Source organism: Triturus cristatus, chromosome 6 (genome assembly GCF_964204655.1).
Source record: "Triturus cristatus chromosome 6, aTriCri1.1, whole genome shotgun sequence".
Lineage (NCBI taxonomy): Eukaryota > Metazoa > Chordata > Amphibia > Caudata > Salamandridae > Triturus > Triturus cristatus.
This window is the reverse complement of record NC_140589.1, coordinates 1,399,399,000-1,399,421,594: the sequence shown is the minus strand read 5'-3', so window position 1 is coordinate 1,399,421,594 and position 22,595 is coordinate 1,399,399,000. Positions and strand designations below refer to the sequence as shown.

General features: G+C 46.0%; 1 protein-coding gene across 3 annotated transcripts in view; it reads right to left on the bottom strand.

The window, feature by feature from the left end:
• The window catches only part of LOC146821458 (uncharacterized), a 102,902-nt gene extending 80,700 nt beyond the window's left edge, over window positions 1-22,202 (bottom strand). For 2 of the 3 annotated variants that reach the window (XR_014962720.1, XM_085609350.1), the window contains exon 1: window positions 10,372-10,609. Coding sequence is in view for 1 of the 3 variants with exons in the window: in XM_085609350.1 (XP_085465476.1) it covers window positions 10,372-10,571 (200 nt within the window). In the remaining 2 variants the exon portion in view is untranslated. Of the gene's footprint in view, window positions 1-10,371; window positions 10,610-21,904; window positions 22,031-22,118 lie in introns of those variants that run through there. The other variant, XR_014962719.1, reaches the window with a different exon arrangement.
• Window positions 22,203-22,595: the final 393 nt, after the last annotated feature.

The window sequence follows — 22,595 nt, the reverse complement described above, 5'->3', positions numbered from 1 at the left end:
AAGCGGCAGCCGCCGCCAGCCCGCTACATCCCGCCGCAAGCGCGCCAACGGAGGGACCAGGTTCCTCTCGTACCGTACCGTTGGGTCGGTAGAGATATAAATCCCAAGATACATGAAACCCTCCCGGGCGATCTGGATCGGGCAATTCCGCGGGGGAACCGGGACGTCTCCACACAGGGCATACAGATATGACTTCCCCCAGTTAATGGTTAGTCCCGAATTCCTCCCGAAGGAAGTCAAAATGTCGCAGACAACTATGAGGGACTTCCGGGGCGAAGTGAGATAGAGCAGGATATCATCGGCATAAAGGGAGATGCGGTCCTCGTGGTCAGGTGACCAGCGAATCCCCCTCACATCTGGGTGCCATCGTATCCAGGCCGCCAGCGGCTCGAGACCAAGAGCAAACAACAGCGGCGACAGAGGACAGCCCTGCCTGGTACCCCTCCCCAGCTCGAAGGGACGGGACGCCCTACCGTTGACCGCGACTTTAGCGAGAGGTCCTTCATATAATAGTCTCACCCAGCCCACAAATCCGGGTCCGAAGCCGAATTTCGCAAGCGCAGCCCACATGTATTCCCACTCTACCGTATCGAAAGCCATCGTTGCGTCGAGCGCTGCCACAATGGCCGGCTCCCGCATCGTCCCCACCCTTGCGATCACTCCGTGGATGCGCCTAAGGTTCAACGCGGTGTTACGATGCGGGATGAAACCGGATTGGTCAGGGTGGATCAGATCGCCGATCACCCTGACCAAACGGTTAGCGAGGATTTTAGCGAGGATCTTCGGCTCGGCATTAAGGAGCGAGATCGGCCTATATGAGCTGCACCTGTTCCTGGGCTTACCATCTTTATGTATGACCACGATTGTTGCCAGGCGCTGGTCGCGTGGGAGGCATCCCGTCTCCCGCGCCTCCACGAACATAGCTCGGAAATGCGGAGCGATCTTATCCGGCCGGAGTTTGTAGAACTCAATTGGCAGGCCATTCGGGCCCGAGGCCTTGCCCGAACGCAATGAACGGATAGCCCCCGCGATTTCGTCGACTGTGATATCGCCATCAAGATCGTCCCTGTCTATGTCGGAAAGGCAAGGCAAAGCAAGATCACGCAGGAGTTCACACGAATCCCCCACTGGCCTGTCCGACACGGAGGTATAGACCGTGTGGAAGTAGTCCGCAAAGCACTGGACTATGCCATCCGGCTCCGCGACAACGACGCCATCCTCCGTCACGAGGTCCGGCACAACACGATTGACCCGCTCCTTTTTATCCAGCCACGCGATTAATTTCCCGGCCTTGTCCCCGACGTCGTACAGACGGCCCCGCTGTTCCCTACTCATGGCTTTGGCCGCGTCCGTCACAAGGGCCTTGTACTCCGACTGCTTAAGGGTCAAATTGTGCAGCGCCGCCGCCGTGACCTCCCCCTCCAATGCCAGCTCCAGATCCGCGATCTCCGCCTCAATCTGGGCGACCTCCGCGTCTCGCCGACGCTTGGCCGCTGCTATCAAGGAGAGGGCCTCTCCCCTAAGCACTGTTTTGAACGCTTCCCACAAAGACACCGCCGACGTGACCAAGCCGAGATTTTCCTGGAAATAACGATCGACCGCCTTCAGCACCGCACTACGAGTCGTAGGGTCCCTGAAATACCACGGGTTAATTGGGGCCACCCTACCCCCCACTCCTCTACCAACATCCATACAAATCCACACCGGCGAATGGTCAGAAATACCCCGTGCCATGTGCCTGGCCTCAGAGACAAAGGAGGCGTGTGCAGCTAGGGTAAGCACATAATCAATTCTGGAGAGACTGCCATGCGCCCCGGAGTGGAAAGTGTATTGCCGCTGTGTGGGATGCAGTAGTCTCCAACAATCAACCAGACCAAGGGTATCTACAAAGTCCGGAAGCCACTTCTGAGCCCCCCCCGAGCTCCTTGGCGGGTGTCTGTCAAGCAATCCGGAGCCAACCGCATTGAAGTCGCCACCCACCACCAACATTCCCTCTGGGAGATCCAACAAAGTCCTCTCTAAGTCCGCAAGTGTGGAAGGTTGCAGTGCAGGAGGGACATAAACCGACACCAGGACCAGCGTCCTGCCCTCCCACCTCCCCGCTACAGCCGCAAAGCGTCCCCTATCATCAACAGTAGTGGAGTCGACCTCAAATGGCAGGGAGGACCTGACAAGTATTCCAGCCCCCCTAGACCCCGAGGAAAACCCGGAGTGTGCGACAAATTTGTAGCCTTTCCTGTTGAGTGCATAGCACGTGTTACCAATCAAGTGCGTCTCTTGCAATAAGACAATATCAGGGGTACATCGCTTCAGAAATTGCAGGACAATCCCACGCTTAATACGATGCCCCAAGCCATTTACATTCCAACTGAGTATTTTTAAGCCCCCAGCCCCCATCCCAACATGTAAGGAGACCACCACCCCCCGCGTGGAACCGCACTAGAGTCACAGAAGCTTGCATCCTTACGCCTTGCATATCCAAAAACAACAACAACCCCAACAACAACCCCAATCCACCCCCCACCCTGCACCCCTGCGTAAGCTCTAAAATGCCCCCCAACTTGCAGTGTGCCTGTCGCCCCATACAAAGACTAATCTACAAAAAGAACCCCAGAGGAGGAAAAAGCTCCCATACTGCCCCCGCTACCCCCCGGACTGTCACCCTCCCGGGGGAACCGGCGATCTCGTACTTAAGTCCTGGCTCATTGTTCATCACCGCCACCGTCTGCTCCACCGGAGCGTTCCACGCTAGTCCGTCCTTGGGGCAATGTGTCCAGCCAATCTCCGACCATGTCCGGTGATTCAAAAAAGAAAGTCCACTCTTCGAACACCACACGCAACCTGGCCGGGAAGAGCATGGCGTATTTCAGTCCCATCTCTCGTAGCCTTCTCTTGACCGCCAGGAAGCCTTGTCGTTGCTTCTGTACCATCTGGGTAAAGTCCGGATAGAAACTTACAGTGGTGTTCTGGAATAGCGTCGGGCCGGACAACCGTGATGCTTGCAGAATGACATCCCGGTCCCTGAAGTTAAAGATCCTGGCGACAATCGGCCTCGGAGGGGCCCCCACCTTGGGCCTCCCGCCAGGGACTCTGTGGGCCCTTTCGACAGTAAAGAACTTACTAAGGCCTTTGGGCGCCAGATGGTTCACCACCAGGTCCTCCACAAACAGGTACACCGACTGTTCCTCCGAATTTTCCGGGACCCCAATAATGCGCACGTTATTGCGCCTTGCACGGCCTTCGAACTCTTCCAACCGTCGGGCAAAGTGATCATTTGCAGTCCGCAAGGTACGGACTTCCAGCTGAAGGCCGGAGACGTCGCCCAGGAGGCCTGCAGTCTTGAGGTCCAAGGACTGAACCCGCTCATTAGTTTAACCCAGGTCTGCCCGAATCAGATTGACGTCGATCGATATGGCGTCCACTTTATGCGCCAGGGTCTCAAATTGTTGCCCGATAGAGGACTTCATCCCCTCGATGGCCCCCATGATATCTTGCAGGGTTGGTTCCGCGGAGGGGGGCGACACGTCCTTCAAGGCCTCCAGTGTCTGTCCCGATCCGCCCGGTGACCCCTTCTGGTGGGCATAGCGGTCCATGTTGTTAGTCTGGGTGTAGCCTCCCCGCCTGGTACTCTTGGGCTTCTGTTTTTCGGCGTCCGATTTGCTCGACATCGCAATCTGCCGCGGAGACAATCTCCTTGCCCATACAGAGTAGACAACCATGCAACCAGTGACTGGCGCTACCCACGTCCAGGCCCGGGCGCGGTGGAGACAGGAAAGCGAAAGTGAAAGTGAGGACACCTTCCTTCCGACGACTCGCCCCTCGCACGGCCGCTGTTGTTCAATTAGCGCACGGGCACTGTGCCAACGCAAGTCCCGGGCACCTTCCGGGGAGTAGGCCACAAACTTCCAGGCAGTACAACTTCGGTCTCCGGTGGGCGATTTCGATCCGGACAACGGCTCTCGCCTCAGCAACGGCTCCCCTCCAATATTCCGGGCGTCAAAAGCAGGATAATAGACAGGATATCTGCCGGAGGGAGCGAGGGTCTCGGGAGCTCTAGGCTCACGCGGCCATCTTGATCACGCGCTAAGCTCCTCCCCGACTATGTGCATATTAAATTCTTAGCCCCACCGCAGATCGCACAGAGTGATGGCCACATATGTGCCCACTGTAACAGAGGGAAAATCTTTGAATGAGGTGAAAAGCTGTTGAAATGTGGACAGTATCAAAGAAAATGCAATGCTTACTACCTGGTGGGTTTGTGTGGAGAGGGTGGTGAAATGGAGGAGATTAAAGGGAATATGTGCAGACGTAGAAAATAAAAATTAAAAGGTGGTTCTGAAGGGGAAAGAGATAGCGTGCAAAACATGCACATGGATGATTTCAGAAAGATGTGGGAGAATACGTGTCTGATAGAGTGAGACACTGCCTGGGAAAGCTGGGTGAAGGGGAAAATGTGAGTGAGTGATACACTCCGAAGACCCCTACCCTTCACGCACCTTTGTTGTTTTTCATTCCCTGTCCATTTTCAGTTCTATTTATTCACAACAAAATTATTGTTATATGTATATATTAACATCGAGAAAGGCGAGTTGCCGAAACGCGTCTGTTTTGAACGCCAAGGGTTCCTAATAAATCAATTTTGGAACTCTCCCCCCGTGAGTGCTGTCGTCTGTGTTCCGGTATGATTACCGAGTGGCAGTGTGGAGCTATAATTTGATGGCGGGAGCACCCCCGCCGTGACAAGCACCGTCTATGTGTGCGCTGGGCTGGTGCCTAACTCAGGAGCGATATATGTATATATTTATATATATATATATATGCCAAGGTGTATTGGAGTATGAGTGGGTGTATGAGTGTCTGAATGGATGATTTAGTAGGTGTGCGACTGACTGGGTAAGTGAGTGATTAAATGTGTCTTACTAAATGCATGAGTTAGTGACTAAACTGTGAATGTCTTTATTTGTCTGTTAGTTGGTGCGTAAGCGGCTGCATGGCTTCGTGAGTAGCTGCATGAGTGTCTATATGGGTTATTTATTGGTTGTCAGAGTATCTGTATGGGTGCCTGAGTGTCTTTGTGGGTGGGTGGGTGTGTGTGTGACTCTGTGCATAGATATGTGAGTGGTTGTTTCACTGGCTGTATGGGTTCAAGAAGTGCATATGGAAACAGCTGTATGGGTGGGTGAGTGTGTGTATGGGTGTGTTGGTGAGTAAATGGATGTCTCAATGGTACATGTGTGAGTAACTACATATGTTTTAAAGCAGTATATGTGAGTGTTGGAGTATATAAATGGCTATTTGTGAGAGTGAGTGATTGCAAGAATATCTGTATGGATGAGTGTGTGTTTCTATGAGTGATTATTTAAGAGAGTAAGTATATGTTAGTATCTGTATAAATAAGTGGGGTGGTGTGTGTATGACTGTATAAGCAAGGAAATGGATGTGTGATAGTTTCTTTGCATGACTGACCAGGTGTATGAGTAACTCTTTGACTGAGTGGCAGTGCATGAGTGTCTATATGGGTGTATGAGTGGCTATATCAGTGGCTGTATAGATGAATGACTGTGTGTTTGAGTGACTGTATGGGTTAGTGGGTGGATATGTTAGTTTCCTCAATCATAGAATCTATTTCGGGCGAGGTTTCATTTTTGCTCTTTCTTATCACTTCTTGAGTTAGCAGGTCATGACTGTTCTTGCGCATGGATTTTTTTAAATTGCATTATCAATAACTTTTCTGGAGTATCCTCTGTCTAGGAACCGTATCTTGCTTTCCGATTGGGCCTCCATTAAATCCTTTTCATTGCTATGGATACGCCTCAATTGCAGCATTTCCCCATATGAGATACTCATCACTAGATGTTTGACATAAGCACTGCTTGCATGGAGTGTCGAATTCACTGCAGTTTCTTTTTGATAACGTTTTGGTTCAATTTTATCGCCCGCTATATAGACATTGGTGTATAGGAAACTGACTTGAGATTTACTGACATTAGCTGTGAAGTGCAGATTCAAATTGTTTAAATTTATAGCTTGTACAAAATCTTCAGCCTCGCTCACTTCACCGTCCCATATAACAGATAAATCATCAATAAAACTTAACCATAGTTTTACCTTGGTTGTCATTGTCACCTGATGCTTGGTCCTGAGGACCAGCTCCTCCCACCAGCCCATGTGCAAACATGCATAACTGGGAGAGAAGCTGGCCCCCATCGCCACACCTCTGATTGGTCTGCATAACAGGTTGTTAAACATGAATATATTGTTCATTAAACAGAATTCTACCATCTCAATTAACATAATTTTGTGTTCAACTGTACTGTCCAATTGTCTATCAAGATAATGGCCTAACGCTCGCAATCCATCTGCATGTTGGATGCTAGTATATAGCGAACTTACATCAAGTGCTATAAATAAGTAGTTCTGTTTCCATTCAAAGTCTTTTAGTCTCTTAAGAAATCGCTGGTGTCCCTGACGTATGAAGAATACGATTTGACCATATCTTGAAGAAAATGATCCACGTATTGGGACATATGTTCAAGTAGACTTTTTTTGGCAGCTATGATGGGCCTGCCTGGTGGATTCAATGCATTTTTGTGGACTTTCGATATATAATATATTGTTGGTACATCCGGATGGTCATTCTTTAAAAATTTAAACTCCTGTACCGTAATCAGATTGTTGTTTTTCCATGTTGTCAATTTCTTATAAAAACTTGCATACTCAGTTTTCAATTCCAATGCATTGCTCTTCTTATAGCATGTTCTGTCATTAAGTTGGTTGTAGGCTTCCTTAATGTAATTTTCCTTGGACATAAGAACAATGTTCCCTCCTTTATCTGAGTTGCGAATTATGATCTTATTATTTGCTTTGAACTTTTTCATTGTAATCATGGTTTTGTTTATTAAATTTGAATTTCATATTATTTGTCTTCATATTCAGTTCCTTCAATTGCTCCGTTATCTGCGCATGGAATATATCAATAGAATCACGTACCATAATCGGATTAAATGTCGATTTCGGTTTGAATTGGGTTGATGGGATCTTTGTCGTTACATTGCCATATTGTTGGGATAATTGGCCTACGCCAGATAACGATATATCAAACGTGTCTTCCTCTGGATTTCCTATTGTTTCGTGGTCTTCCCATAATTCTTGCATTTCATTGTCAAATGTTGTATCAGCTTGTGTTGATGGGTTTAAATCCAAATGTTGTATATTGATTTCCCCACTTCTTGTTGGATTTGTCTTGATCTCATCATTTTTGTTCATCAAATGGAATTATTTTACTTTTCATTTTCTTGTACTCTTAAAAATATCCAATCTAGTTCTCGAATAGTTGAAATTTCTTTCCGGGCAGTATGTCAAGCCCAGATTTAAAACTCTTTTGTCATTATCACTCAATTCCACATTTGACAGATTTACAATTGTCTTGTTAATGGTCTCCATATCCGTTATTTTCCTCTCCTCCATCCCCCTCTTTTCCTTTGATTGTTTCCTGTTTCTGTTGGCCTTCCTTCGTTGTTTACATTTGTAGTTTTTGTTTGGCCGTAATTTGTTTTTTGCGCATGTGGGCGGAGGGTTTGCCACCTGTCCTCACATAAAAAACCTAATTCTTCGTCCAATGTACGTTTTTGTCTTGTTTGATTCATATTGGGTTCTCGTATATATATATATTTTTTTTCCTTTAATATCTCAACAACTACTGAACGGATTTACACCATTTAACAAAAAGAACTCTTTCTGAACCAAGGGCTACCTTTTTGCCAAATTTGGTGTAATTCCGTTTAGCAGTTCGGGCTGTAGCTTTGTCTAAAGTTTCCTATGGAAATTAACATGGGGAAAACACGTTTTGAGACCCCCCTTTTTACTCCGCCCCCGCTTGTCGAATCCCCCAAAACTTTCAAGACAGAAGCTGACCGGAGCGGGCCACTAGTTTTGAAAATCTCGCGAAGATTTGACAACCGGCACCAAAGATATTGAGAAAACAAAAAACGCTTTTCCTATGGAAACTAGGTCCTAACTATAACTACCTGCTGGCGACCGCCAGAAGGTAATATATATATATATATGTATATGTATATGTATATATATATATATATATATATATATATATATATATATATATATATATATATATATATATATATTGCATACGCTTTTACCTAAAACAGTGACTAGATTAACTGATTTTTTGGGTGAGTATAGGAATACAGCGTTGCGGCTGTTATAGGCGCACTCTGTGAAAGGAGACGACTCTTGCCTAAAGGGTGCGAAGTAAAAGATGGCTGTGTGCCTCTGCCTATATATTTCTCAGAGAGAGCTGATAATTTGGCTCGCATCAGTTACTTGTGGGGTGTCTGCTGAACTGCAACTCCTTACCAACTCCATTTTTGACAAGGTTAGGGCTTTGAAGAAGTGTTGTAGCTGCGGTCAGTGACCTATGCCAACTTTACCCACCCTAAATATATTTTTATAGGCTCACATCCAAACTTGCAGCATGGATGGATAGATAGCACGCGATCACACGCACATTAACTACGGGAGTTTGTATTAAAAGCAAGCACACTATTAGAACCCAGTAGAATTTCGTGCCTCATTGATGAGAAAAAACATGAGTTGTACAAATACAATTTTGGGGAAATGTGCTAAATTGATTCAGGTTGAAGAGGGAACCCTAGCCTAGGGTCTAAGAATCTCAACCCTAACTACAGTCCCACTGAGAGAGAGAGGGGGGCTGTGTGTGTACAAAGAATTTATATGTATATATATATATATTTTTTTTTTTTGCTATAAAAAATAGATAATAGAGTGAATCATCATCGACCCGATAAAAATTGGTTAAGAGAGAGTGATAGATTCATCAAACCTAAACATAGAGATATTTTGTCTAAAGCCCTGAAGCGGACAGAGTTTTTTCAGCCCTCTGTGGTCACTCTGCCCTCCTCTCAGCACTGTGTGGAGACACTCTCTGCCTCTCAGCGCCAGGCAGGCCCCTGTTCTGCTCTACCCCCGGCCTCAATCTATATGTGTTCCTTACTGGACATCTGCTTCACCTTCACGTGTCGCTTCCATGTGCCCACTACCCCTGCCCACTGGGCCATAACTTCTGTCTTCGGCCTTCTCTTTCCAAGTCTCTTGTACTCTCTTCCCTTTTCCTATCCCTGTCTCCTGTACTCCTATATCTGCTCCCAGTCAGCTTCATCCCTGTCCTCTTTTTCCTGCCCTGCCTCCTGTCCTTTAACCCTTGTCCCTTTTCCTTTGCCCCCTATCCTTGTCTCCTGCCCTGTCCCGCCTCGTCCTCTGCCCTTTGACCTTCACCTCGTCCGCCAGTACCAACGCATGACCCCAATGCCCCTGTCACCATCTCGTTTTCAGTTCTCTCGTCCTGGTACTCTGTCAATATCTTTCCCTTGTTTATTTCAAACTGTCTACCAGAAACTCACTGACTTCATTTTTCCCTCCTTCTATTATTATCAAGTATCTCCTTGCTGTTTAGTTTTCTGAACTATTCTGTAATGCCACCACATTCTACACATAGAGCTAGTGGTACCTTCCACCCGCACCCCGTGGCCTCTGTGGCTCAGGGTATAGGGTACCGCCAGGGGCCATCCCTCCAGGGGAGCCACCCCACAGTCAGCCCAGTAGCACCTTCCGTCCGGACCCCATGGTTTCTGAGTACCTCCAGGCGGAACCATTCATACTCACCCCATGCAACCCCCTACACAGCCCCAGTAGTACCTTCCGTCTGGACCCTAGGGCCTCCGTGGCTAGGGTGTAGGGGTACCACCAGGCGGGAGACCGGTCCAGGTAGTGTGTGGGGAGGGCGAACCTCTGTGGCGGGATGTCCAGGCGCAGGTAGGAGAGCTCCGCCGGCGGGGACAGGGCGAAGGTAGCCCCCTCCAGGGCCCCTTTGAAGGTGTTGAAGAGGGTCTTGGGGGCCCGGGGGGGCTCGCAGGTCAGCAGGCTCCGGATGGAGAAGGGGGACTCCTTGGTGGGGGCGCTGCTGCCCGCACTGCCGCTCCTCTCCGTAGCCCCCGTCTCATGCATGGTTCAAGGGGACAGGGGGGACCGGTGGCCGGATGGGGGCAGGGGGGTGTAATGATGTAACATGGCTCCATGCCAGAACACTAGGCATGGAACCAGCTTGTTCTGAGGTTCTGTCATGTGAGGGTTCTATGATGACAGTTGATATGCTGGCTGTTGGTTGAGGCTGTAATAAATACCTCTTACCACATATCTTCATCTGGTGTGGATTCACTTTATTACACTGGCGACGTTTGGGTGGAGAAAAGAACCCAGAGGAAGGGACAGCCTCAACAACAACAAAGAAGGAAGAGCTTGGATTATTTCAGAGAAAAAAAGGTGATAACTTACAGAGACGTGCTGGATGAGGATCGAGCGTTTTGAAGCATGTTCAAGCAGTGAAAAGTGGGAAATTGCGGTTGTAAGAGCCTTGTGGAAAGCTGTTTGAGCAGGTACTGAGGATCAAAGTGGTCTCTGTATGCTTCACGACGTCTGAAGGTCAGTGAGCAATTGAAAAAGGACTGAAGGCTGTGGGAAAGGTTGGCGGCCATCTTGAGTGTGGTGAAAGGAGAAGAACAAGCCAGACTAACTAAAGAAAATAGACCGGATGTTTGGTTGCGGCCATTTTGAGTGAGGAAAATGATCCGAGATTGCTCAAAGAGAAAGCAAGCCCAACTGCCTGAAGAAAATGGACCAAATGTTTTGATGAGGAAGAAGGAATTTTTTCTTATATATATATTTTTTTTTTTAATTTCTTTTTTGCAGCACAAGTGTTGGAGGACATCGAAGAAGATCATCGACGGTCTATTGGAAGGTGAGAATTGGACGGAGACTGGATAAGGATCACTATATTGGTTGGTGGTCAGGGGAATAAACGTTTCTTTTGAAACTTGATTACACTTGGGGAATACAAGTATTTGAGCGTTGTAAATTGAATTAAACTGAAAATGTCATCTGCGGTGACAAACACACCATCAACAAACGTGTTTGATATAGCGGTATCGTGCTGGGACATATGGTGACTGACACATCTTTTGGACTTTAAGCACTTTTAGCAACTAGTTGGGTTGTGGGGAAGTAGTGATTTACACCTCTTGTGAGTATGCAGAATGTTACAGCGCCGCCGTTTTTCTTGTCAGATCCAGGAGAACCGGTTATTAAGTGGAAGAAATGGAAAAAGATTTTTGAAAATTATGCCAGGGTGTGTGGAACAAATTTGAATGGTGAAAGGAAGCAGGCACTTTTGTTACATTGTTTAGTGGGTGAAGGACAAGAGGTGTTGGAAAATCTACCTCCTTTGTCGCAAAATGATCAGAGGGGGTTGAATGAATATGAAATATGTGCAAGACAACTAGATTTACATTACTTGCCAAAGATTAGTACTATTATGGAAAGGTACCATTTTGGTTTGCGGGAGCAAAGAAAAGAGGAGAGTGTGGAAGAATATATTACGGCTTTGCGGAAGTTGGCTTCAAGTTGTAAATTTGGGGCGTTGGTAGAGGAAAGGATTAGAGATCAGTTTGTGCTGAGGTGTTGCAGTGATAAAGTGAGGGAAGAACTCTGGCTAAAGGACGAGCCACTGTTGGATGAGGTTATTAGTATTGCAAAAAGGGTAGAGCATATGTTAAAGTGTGTTGGAGAACTAAGTAAAGAACATAAAGAAGACAAGGTCAGTGTAAAAGCACAAGAAGTGGAGTGTCGAGCCATACAAAAAGATGAGAGGGAAAAAATTATGAGGGTGTCTGCGAGAAAGGTGTTGTAATAGAAAAAAACGCAGGAAAGACACAAGGGAATAGGAGGTTTGCAACACCTTTTCAGGGAAATTGCTACAGATGTGGAAGATTTGGACACATGGCTAATGCAAGTGAGTGTCCTGCTAATAGGGTTACTTGCAATGTATGTGAAAAAAGAGGACATTTTGGAAAAAATTGTAGGATGAGGAATAGGAGAGATTCAAGATCAGAAATAAAGGAAGTCAGTTTTCAAGTTAGTGAGAGTGAGGTGGAACATCCCTCTGAGTGGGTTTTGGTGGGGGATGTTAGAGTCAAAATGAAATTTGATTCATGCTCTCACATCACGTTTCTCTCAAAGGATCTTTTTATGAAGAATTTTCAAGGAAGGAAGAAACTGTCCAAACCTAATATTAAACCTACGGGTTATGGTGGGTTGCCAATTAAGTTATTAGGTTATTTTGATGACTGCATTGAGTACAATGGTAGGTTCACTGATGCTAGGATTTATGTTGCTGAGAGGGGTGATAATTTGTTGAGCTGGAGTCATCAAGCTCGTTTGGGTGTCATTCTCAATCCTAATGCACATCCATCTGTTCAGGTACAATCTATTGAGGGTGATGAAAACAAGTTTGTGAGAGCGTTTGGTGAATTGTTCAGTGACACCTTGGGGTGTTTAAAGGGGTACAATCACCATATTAAGTTGAAACAGGGTGCAGTACCAGTTGTGGCAAAAGTTAGACGCATTCCCATTTGTATCCAAGATGCTGTACAAAAAGAGATAGATAAATTGTTGTCCACTGGTGTTATACAGCCTGTAGAGGCAACTGAGTGGTTAGCTCCCATTGTTGTGGCACGTAAACCAAATAATGAAATCCGTTTTTGTGTGGATCTTCGTGCCTTAAATAAAGAAGTAGTGGTTGACAAGTTCCCACTTCCCAATATTGAGGAATTAGTATCATCGTTGGATGGTGCTGGTTATTTTACCACTCTGGATATGGCATCAGCATACCATCAGGGTCCGTTGAGTAAAGAGTGTCAAGAATTAACAGCTTTCATTACGCCAATGGGGGCCTTCAAGTTTTTGCGTATGCCGTTTGGGCTTGTTTCTGCGGCCTCTGTATTCCAGAGGATTATGGAAGATCTTTTTAGAGGCATTTCAGGCTTAAAGTGCTACCAGGATGATGTATTAATATGTGGGAGAGACGTGAGAGAACATGATGAGAGGGTACATGCTGTGCTTAAAAGGATGCTTGATGCTGGGTTATCTCTTAGGCGAAGCAAATGTAAATTTGGAGTCACTGAACTGGACTATTTGGGTCATCATATTTCACGGCAGGGGGTAAGTCCAAAAAAGGATTTGGTGGACACTATTGAAATGTTAAAAGAACCGTGTACAAAAGATGAGGTTTCTTCATTCTTAGGTATGGCAGAATTTTATAACAAATTTATACGAAATTTTGCAGATAAGACAGTAAATCTAAGAAGTTGATGTGTAAGAATGCAGAGTTTGTTTGGACGGAAGAGTGTGGTGCTGAGTTTAAACAAGTAAAAAATGATCTCAGGAATGCACCAAACTTACAAGCTTTTGTACCTGGGAATCCCACTTTCATTGTTACTGATGCGAGTATAAAGGGGCTGGGTGCTCTTCTCTTTCAGATCAGGAAGGGCCAAGAGGTGCTAATAGCTTGTGCTTCAAGATGTTTGAAAGGTGCGGAGATAGGTTATTCTGTTATAGAGAAGGAAGCGTTGGCAATTTTCTGGGCCATAAACAAGTTGAGAAAGTTCGTGTGGGGATCTTCTTTCGTTGTCAGGTCTGATCATAACCCCCTGAAAGAAATTTTTGAGAAGAAGGGTTTGGACTCAATTTCCTCGAGGATCAGGAGATGGGTCATTTCCTTACAGGAGTATAACTTCATGTTTGAATACATTCCAGGAAAGGCAAATGTAACGGCAGACTGTCTGTCGAGATTGGTGGAGGTGGTAGAGAATGATAAATCTCAGGATGAAAATGATCAGTGTGATGCTGAGTGTGGCATAAGAGTTTGTGACGTTACGCTGGGGGCTGTAAAGGAAGATGAGTGGAGGGATGAGTTGCAAAAGGATAGTGAATTGTGTTCTGTGATGTCTCTTTTGGAACAGCATAAGTCTCGAAGTCTGGTTAAACCTTGGTCCTTAGTTGCGAATGAGTTAGCTGTTGTTGATGGGGTTCTAATGAGGGGCACAATAATGATTCCCCCATTGAGTTTGAGAGAAGTCATCGTGAACATGGCTCATGAAGGGCATATGGGCATTTCTAAAACCAAATAGCGCATCCGACAGGATTTCTGGTGGCCTGGATTAGATTTGATGGTGGAACGTACTGTTAGGGAGTGTACACCTTGTCAAGCTAGTGATAAGGTGCTCAAACCAAGATATTCACCTATGGTTTGTAGAAGTTTACCAAAAAGTCCATGGGATGAATTAGTTATCGATATTGTGGGACCATTGCATGGAGAACATCAGACTCCTTACCTGTTGGTGTTGCTGGATTTGTATTCACGATGGGTGGAGGTGAGTTTGGTGAGAGAGATCACTTCTCTTTCTGTGATCAGTTTTTTAGAATCTGTGTTCAAACGCGAGAGTTTTCATAACTCTATTCTTTCTGACAATGGTTCGCAGTTCTGTTCTGCTCAGATGGAGGAGTATTTTGTAAAATGTGGAATTGAACATAAAAAAATTGCATTATATCATCCAGAGGCGAATGGTGCTTTGGAGAGATTTAACAGGACTTTAAAGGAGAGTATACAATTAGCAAGGTAAACTGTTTAGATTGGAGAAAAGAACTGCAGTGTCGTATAACAGCCTACAGGTACACTCCTCATGCATCAACGGGGAAGACTCCTTTTGAACTGCTCAGGGGAAGGTCTCCAAATACTTGTTTGTGTCCTGGCTGGATGGTTGCTGGGAAGGGTTTGAAAAACAATGGTATTGGGGAATGGAGAGACAAAGAAGTGTCTCTGCAAAACAAAAGGAAGATTTATGTTGATAGAAGGAATAATGCGAAAGTTACAAATTTTGAGGTTGGAGATAAAGTAAAGGTCAAAGCTCCTGTTGGGTGTCAAAATTGGTCAAAATATACCTCTCCAAAAACTATCATTAAGCTGTTTAAAAATGCTGTCAAGACGGATGATGGTCGCATCTGGAATCATAGTCGTGTAGCACATTTTCGGGGGTGTGGTGTGGCCGACAGGAGGGATGATACTTCTTATCGTTTTCCCTCAGACATTGATGTAAGGTCTGATAGTACTTGTAGGGGTGTCAGAACACGCAGGTTTCTTTTGCATTTACGTGATTTTGTGTAGTTCTTTCTACCTTCTTTTTCTTGTTGTTCAAATGTGTTTATTGTTCTCATGTTACTTTTGTTCTAATTTAAAGAGGAAGAAGTGTAATGATGTAACATGGCTCCATGCCAGAACACTAGGCATGGAACCAGCTTGTTCTGAGGTTCTGTCATGTGAGGGTTCTATGATGACAGTTGATATGCTGGCTGTTGGTTGAGGCTGTAATAAATACCTCTTACCACATATCTTCATCTGGTGTGGATTCACTTTATTACTGGGGGCACCAGAAGAAGACTCCTTGGAGAAAGGCGGGGCTGCTGTCAAACCCAGACAGGACACACTTGAGACTCCCGAGCAGACTGGAGACCCCTGAGCAGACAGGAGACTCCCAAACCAACTGGATCCCGTCGATCCAGCTGAAGACCCCCGAATAGACTCTAGACCCCCTAACCAAATTAAGCCGACCGAGGACGCTGGAAACTTCCGAACGCGCCGGAGACCCCAGGGCGGACAGGAGAAGAGACCCTCGGAGGGAGAGCAATGGCTGCACCCGAAGGAGGAAGGGGTCTCCCGAGCAGGCAGCAGAGAAGCAGCCACACTGCCTCGGAGCCGTCACCTGTACACTGGGCAGGCACAAAAACCGGGAGCAGGCAGGAGAGGGAGCCTGTTAGGGGAGGGAGAGGGAGGCAAGGTAGAGAGGGGAGGGCAACGGGAGAAGTGAGGCAAAGGGGAGGGTGGCAAGAGGAGAGAGTGGTGGGTGGCAGGTGGAGGGGAGAGAGCTGCGCCGGGAGGAGAGCAGTCAGCCTGTGTGCGCGCTGCGCCTGGAGTCCCAGAAGGAGCAGCCCCCGCCCTCACTGCTGTACAGTTAAATTACATGAGCAGGGGACGGTACACAGACATGACGGAGACGAGCTGTGCCAGGACAAGAGGACTGCTCCCCTCACAGCGAGCTCTGCTCCCCTCACGCAGCCTCATGCCCCCCTCACACAGGGCCCGCGCTGTGCCCACTCACAGTGGTCTGCCCTCATACCCCACCTGCTGCTCCCCTCACGTAGGGCCCATGCTTTACCCACTCACGCGCTGGCCCTGCGCCTGAACACCCTCACACAGGGCTGACTGCCCCCTCACACAGGCCCGACGTCTGCCCTCACAGCGAGCTCACCTCCCCTCGCGCAGCCTCACGCCCCCCTCACACAGGGTCTGCGCCTTATCCGCTCACAGTGATCTGCCACCTCATACACCGCCTGCTGCTCCCCTCACACAAGGCCCGCGCATTACCCACTCAGTGATCTGCCACCTCATACCCCACCTGCTGCTTTCCTCACACAAGGCCCACGTATTACCCACTCACATGCTTGCCCTGCACCTCAACCCCCTCACACAGGGCTGACTGTTCCCCTCACACAGGCCCGACTGCTCCCCTCACAGATGGCCGAATGCTCCCCCTCACATAGGGCAGGCTGCTCCCCTCACACAGGGCTGGCTGCCCCCTCACTCCACTCCATTGTTTTGCTTGTCTCACCCCCGCGCGATGCTACCCTCACACACGGCCTGCTGCTCACCACAGTTTGCCTTCATGTGTTTTCACGAGTTTTCTTGTCTCCTCACACGCCACCCACTGCCCTTTCACACTGTGCTTGTGTTCGTACAGAACCTGCAACTCTACTCACTTCTGTCTTCGAATTTACTCACGCACCCACTGCCTCACCACGTTTTTTCATGCTACTTGCACATACTACACTAACACGGTGGGGGGACTAAGAGAGAGGAGAGAACACAAGAGAAATAGGTAAGAGTATACATAGAGGTGGAAAGAGAAGGAGAGTGTAGGGAGAGGGGAAGAGAGAGGAGATAATATAGAGCACAAGGGAGCGTGTGAGAGAGAAAGAGGCCTTGCGGAAGTTGGATCACCTGACAGAGGCAGATAGTTGCAGAGGAATATGTGTGTGAGAGAGAAAGAGAGAAAGAGCGAGAGCAGAGCGAGAGAGGGAGATGCAGTCAGACAGGGAAGAGGGGGGGGGGTATGCGAGAGAGAGTGCAGCAGGTGCACCCTCAGAAGTGAAACTAAGGGTTAGGCTCTGGAGTTTCCGTTTTTGTGTATTCTAATGGGTAGTGTGTATATCGCGTATTGTGCTACTGTTGTGTTGTATTTGCGGTGTTTTGTATGGTATAGTGAGTGGGTGATTACTTGCGTGACTTGTGCCGGTATGGTGTGTGTTATGTTATGCTCTTGGGAGTATTGTGTGTGTGAATTATTCATTGCAGTATGTGGTGTGCAAGTAATACTTGCTGCATATGCTGTGCAGGTTTTGTGCGTGCACCTTGTATGCATATTGCACTGATTGCACGTGCGGTGTGTCGCGTGGCAGTAGGCTCCTCGCATGCCGGCAGCCCCCACACATTTCACTCGAGGGATGTGACTCGAGACGGTCCCGAACAGGCCTTGGTTTAGATGGTGTGCTGTGTGTGCAGGCACAACGGGTGACACAGCACCCCCGGCTCCTAAGCATTTGGGTAATTGAGGGTACCATGGAAGGGATGCGTGCATTCTTTCCCAAGTTCTTGAGGTGGGCGGGGCCCAGAGGCACGTGCCATGGGATTTACAGAACGTTTCACGGGAAACTTACACAAATGCCTGTCTGTTTACATATGGAGGAATACACGGACACGTGCATAAATAAACAGGCACATTTAAACGCGTGCACGTCCGTGTGCACTTTTCGGAAAACATTAATACGTGCATAAATATACGTAGTAACGGGCAAAAGTGATCATAGAAATAAAAGTGCGCATGCACACAGAGAAATAGACGGACTCACGCATAAAAATACACATGTGAACGTGTTCGTGTCTATTTGCGAGCAAGCACTACGAAGATAGTGACACAATCATAAATATTTGTGTTTGAACAGAAATACGCATGTTTACATGTCGAAATAAACCTACATATGCATACATAAATGCACATGTTTGTGTTGTACGGATAGTAGAGCAGAGATATGAATAAATAAATATACACATACTTGTGTGTGTGTGCCTCCTATGGATCGCTGGTATACGCAAATACACACACACACATATATATCATTTATTTATTTTTTCTAGGCTGGATTCGCGACCCCAGCGCGAATTCGGACGATTTTCTTTTTTTTTAAATGCTTTTTTTGGGACTGGGGGTCCTTGTGGGACCACCTGAGCAGGCCTAGGGGGTCAGGGTGTTTCTTATTTTTTTAATTTCTCAGCAACTACTGAACGGATGTACATCATTTAAAAAAAAGGTCGCTTTCTGAAACAAGCACCACCTTTTTTCAAAATTTGGGGTAATTCCGTTCAGCAGTTCGGGCTGTAGCCTGTCTCAAAATTTCCTAGGGAAATTAACACACGAAAAACGCGTTTTGGGACCCCCCTTTTTTCTCAGCCCCCGCCTGACGAATCACCACCAGACTTTCAGGATAGGAGCTGACCTGGATAAACTTTTTTTATGGAGAATTACGCGAAGATTCATCAAACGACGCCAAAGTTATTAGCAAATAAAAAACGTTTTTCCTATGGAAACTAGGTTCTAACTATAACTACCTACCTATATATAGGTAATATATATATGTGAAAAAGATTGTTTGATCGAAACGCGTTGCCAGTAAACTTATTTGGATACAATGACCCTGGAGTGCGAGTCCTTTATTCCTGTCCTAACGTGGAAAACGGAATTCTTCATGCATATATTATCTACTGGCGGTCGCCAGTAGATAGTTATAGTTAGGACCGTGTTTCCATAGGAAATCTCAAAATTCTATTTTGAATAACTTTGGCGCCAGTTGACGAATCTTCGCGAAATTGTCAAAACGAATGGGGCGCTCCGCTCAGCTCCTACCCTGAAAGTCTCGGGGGCGATTCGTCAAGCGGGGGCCGAGAAAAAAGGGGGGTCCCAAAACGCGTTTTCCCCATGCATTTTCCCATAGGACCTTTAGTCGAAGGTACAGCCCGAACGGCGGAACAGAATTACTTGAAATTTGGCAGAGAGGTAGTCCTCAGGTCAGGTATGTGCCTTTTGCATATATGGAGTCAATCTGTTCAGTAGTTCCTGAGAAAATTGCAGTTAAAAGCACATACATATCTATAGCCGCGCACCGTGCGCGCACCGTGCGCGCACCCTAACGTGCGCGAGCGTAATTCTGATTGGTTGTTACATGTCAGTCAACGTTCGAATCGGTCGAAATCAGGAAGTGTCGGCCGCCATTTTGTTTGTTTTCAGTGCGAGAGTGGAAAAGGAAGGTGGCGAACGTGAAAAGGGGGCAGGGTAGAGAGTTCCTGACCCCCTAGCCTTTGTCAGGGGGTCCCTGAAGGACGCCGAAGGCAGAAAAAAACATTTACTTTTTTTTAAAAAAATCGCGGTGGTGCGCGCACAGTGCGCGCACGGTGAAAAACCATTAAAAAAACCAAATAATAATACATACATAACTTAGCATTTAAAAAAACGTACAAATTCACTGAAAAAACCATAGGTTTCACACACGTTAAAGTTAGGAATTAGCATTTAAAAAACCTTGCAAATTCACTTAAAAAACCATAGGTTTCACACATGTTATAGTTAGGTGGATATTTCACTCGTAAAAAACCAATGAAATTCCACCATTATAGTTAGTTCAGATAACTATAACTCGCGCGACCACCACTCTATCACAAGGATGATGTCATCAGTGATGTCAAGAGTGATGCCACTGACCATGTCATTAGTGATGTAATATGTGATGTCATGAGCAGAGGATTGCGCGCACGCGAGTTATAGTTATCCGAACTAACTATAACGGTGGAATTTCATTGTTTTTTTACGAGTGAAATATCCACCTAACTATAACATGTGTGAATCTTATGGTTTTTTTTAAGTGAATATATATATATATACACACACACATCTATATCAAGGCAACGCTAAAAACAGGACAGGCCAGTTATAGAAGTAAGACTAAAGGCTTTAGTCGTACCTTTATGTATGGTCTGTCCCGGTTTTTGCTTTTCAAAATCTGGTCACCCTAACTGAAAATTAAGGTGAAGAAGACCCTACACTCAGTTGACCTCCTTCTTATCCCTGCTCCAATTCCAATTTAGGACCTGCTTCAATCACCTAATCTATTAATGTATCAACACTCTGCTTCATCCCACTGGTGTTGTCATTCCCCTATCTGGATCACCCAAGGCATTGATTCCTTTGTTATTTTCCTATACTTGCCTGTATCATTCTTAGCACACTGAAAGTGATGGAAGGAATACCTGCAAAAAGGCTAACCACTGGCAATCCCTCCGGTAGTATTAGCATTCCATCCCATCATTTTTTCACTGACCATTCGAACTCAGTGTGAAACCAGCCAAATTCAAATCAGTCTTGAACCTGCTCCCATAGAAACAATGCAGACCAAACTGGCAGGCCAGGTCTATTCTTAGCATCAGCTAGGCCGCTCTTTTGGTCATTACGCTTAAAAATGTTCCTCGAATGCTATGACAATGTTATTTGAGAGTGGCAACTTATGGCAGAATTTTGGACTTGCACTGGTTTACTTTGAGCTTATTGTGCTCTTGTAGTTGAATAGCGTTAGGCTTACAAAGTGTTTTGAAATCTGGCAACACTGTCTGTCACTGACATGCCTCTACTTCGCCTACTCCCTGTCTGAAGTCAGTCTTCCCATCTTCTCCCCCAATAGTTGGTTCCAAGCGCGATTATTTAGGTTTTATTTAGAACTGTTGGCTTCAGGTGTATGTCAAAAGGCTTTTTATTAGTCTGAGGCTTAGATGACAGTAATGTGAGCACTGAAGTAGTTGTCAGCCAGAAGCTCATTTCTTTTCTGGCTGAACACATACCAAAAGAATTAAATAAGGAGCATTCCTGTTTAAACTTAATTAAACTGTTTTTTTGAAATATTCTGCAAGGGTGCTGAGGTACTAGATCCGCTTTCACTGCGTATATTGAAACAAGAGAAGATAAGGTGGGAGAACCCACTTTGTGCCTCGCACTGTTCACTGATTGGAAAAATCTCCAAAAACAAAGTTTCACAAATAAGTAAAAGCAAGTGCAAATTCTTAATCATTAACATTAATACAGTTGTATATTTGATAGTACAAATGCAAGTACAGTCATCAAGTCATCATTTATACATTGATGTGAAAATAGTTCTGAAGTACATCATATTAATCATTCTTAATAGATTGTACAAAATCAAGAAATAATAACATTTGAGTCAATAAGACAATAATGCTGTTTTTCATATCATTGGTAAAAGTGCCCAATGCCTTTCGGGATCTTAAATCCCTTTGTCAGGGGCCAACCTGTAATAAATATATAGATTGTAAATAATTCCTGCTGTGTATATGGGTGCTAGTAAGATGCTGTGATGGTGGGTGTTAACATTAAGTAGTAATTTACATGTGTTAATCAGGTAGATAACTGGTGCATATCTATGTTGCGAAAATGGATGCAGGTATAGAAAGATGGTGAAAAGCGCGGTACCCGGTATCTATGGTGATAGTAAAGGTTAGTAAAAAATATAATAGTGGAAACGATGTGAAAGGACCAAGTATAAGTGTGATTCACTAGAAATGTGACTCAACACCTGATAGACAGGTGATGCCGAAAGTGCAAAGAGAGAAGGTGACTAAATCTGTAGCAAGATAACAGTCTCGCTCACCTTTGTAGCGCGATAGAGACAATAATGGTAAGAGACCTCAACGATATGTCAGACAGTTGTTCACAAAGCCTGTGTTCGAAAAATGTGACAATGAGTATCATGAAGGAAATAAATGTTGATCGCCATAATTTGTCTCGTATTGGAAGACGCTTACCTCAAGTAGAAACGAATGGAGTAGGAGCACAGCACTGGCGGGATGAGGTTCCGTGCAAACAAAGAGACACCGATGGGCGGTAATCAAGTGGAGGTGTGGGAGTCGTTGGGGAATAGGAGCATTCACCTAAGTGAAAAATGAGCGAGCGGTTATGCAGCACTTGCGTGAAGAATCTGTAAACATGACGTAAAGTGCCTGAATACGAGGAGTTTACCTAGTGTAATGATGCGAGCGTGCTCGAGAACGCGATGGAAGCCATAGAGCCCGAAACTATTCCAGTAAGGAGCGCGGTGATAGGGTACGACGCCGCGCTGAGTTTAAATGCCAGAGTGGATGAAAACACACGTGACTCTCCAAGCGGAAAGCATAGAAGAAATACTTAAGGCTGAAGTGAAAAATGGGTGATTCTATGAAAAGAAGCTAGGATCGAAGAATATGAGGTTAAACGACCAAATGTAAAATAAAAAGCAGATGAACCGGAGGTGATAAAAATAACCATGATAGTAAAAATAAAAAACGAAGTATATAAAAAATACAATGTAAAGGGCAAAAAGAAATCTGTGGCTGTATTAGTCAAACGCAATAGGTATGGAATGGTGAAACCAATAAGACAAGAAGGGGGATAAGGAGTGGAACGTGTACTGTGAGGTGATGAGAGTAGAGCCAAGATCGACAGAGAAGTAAAAGAATG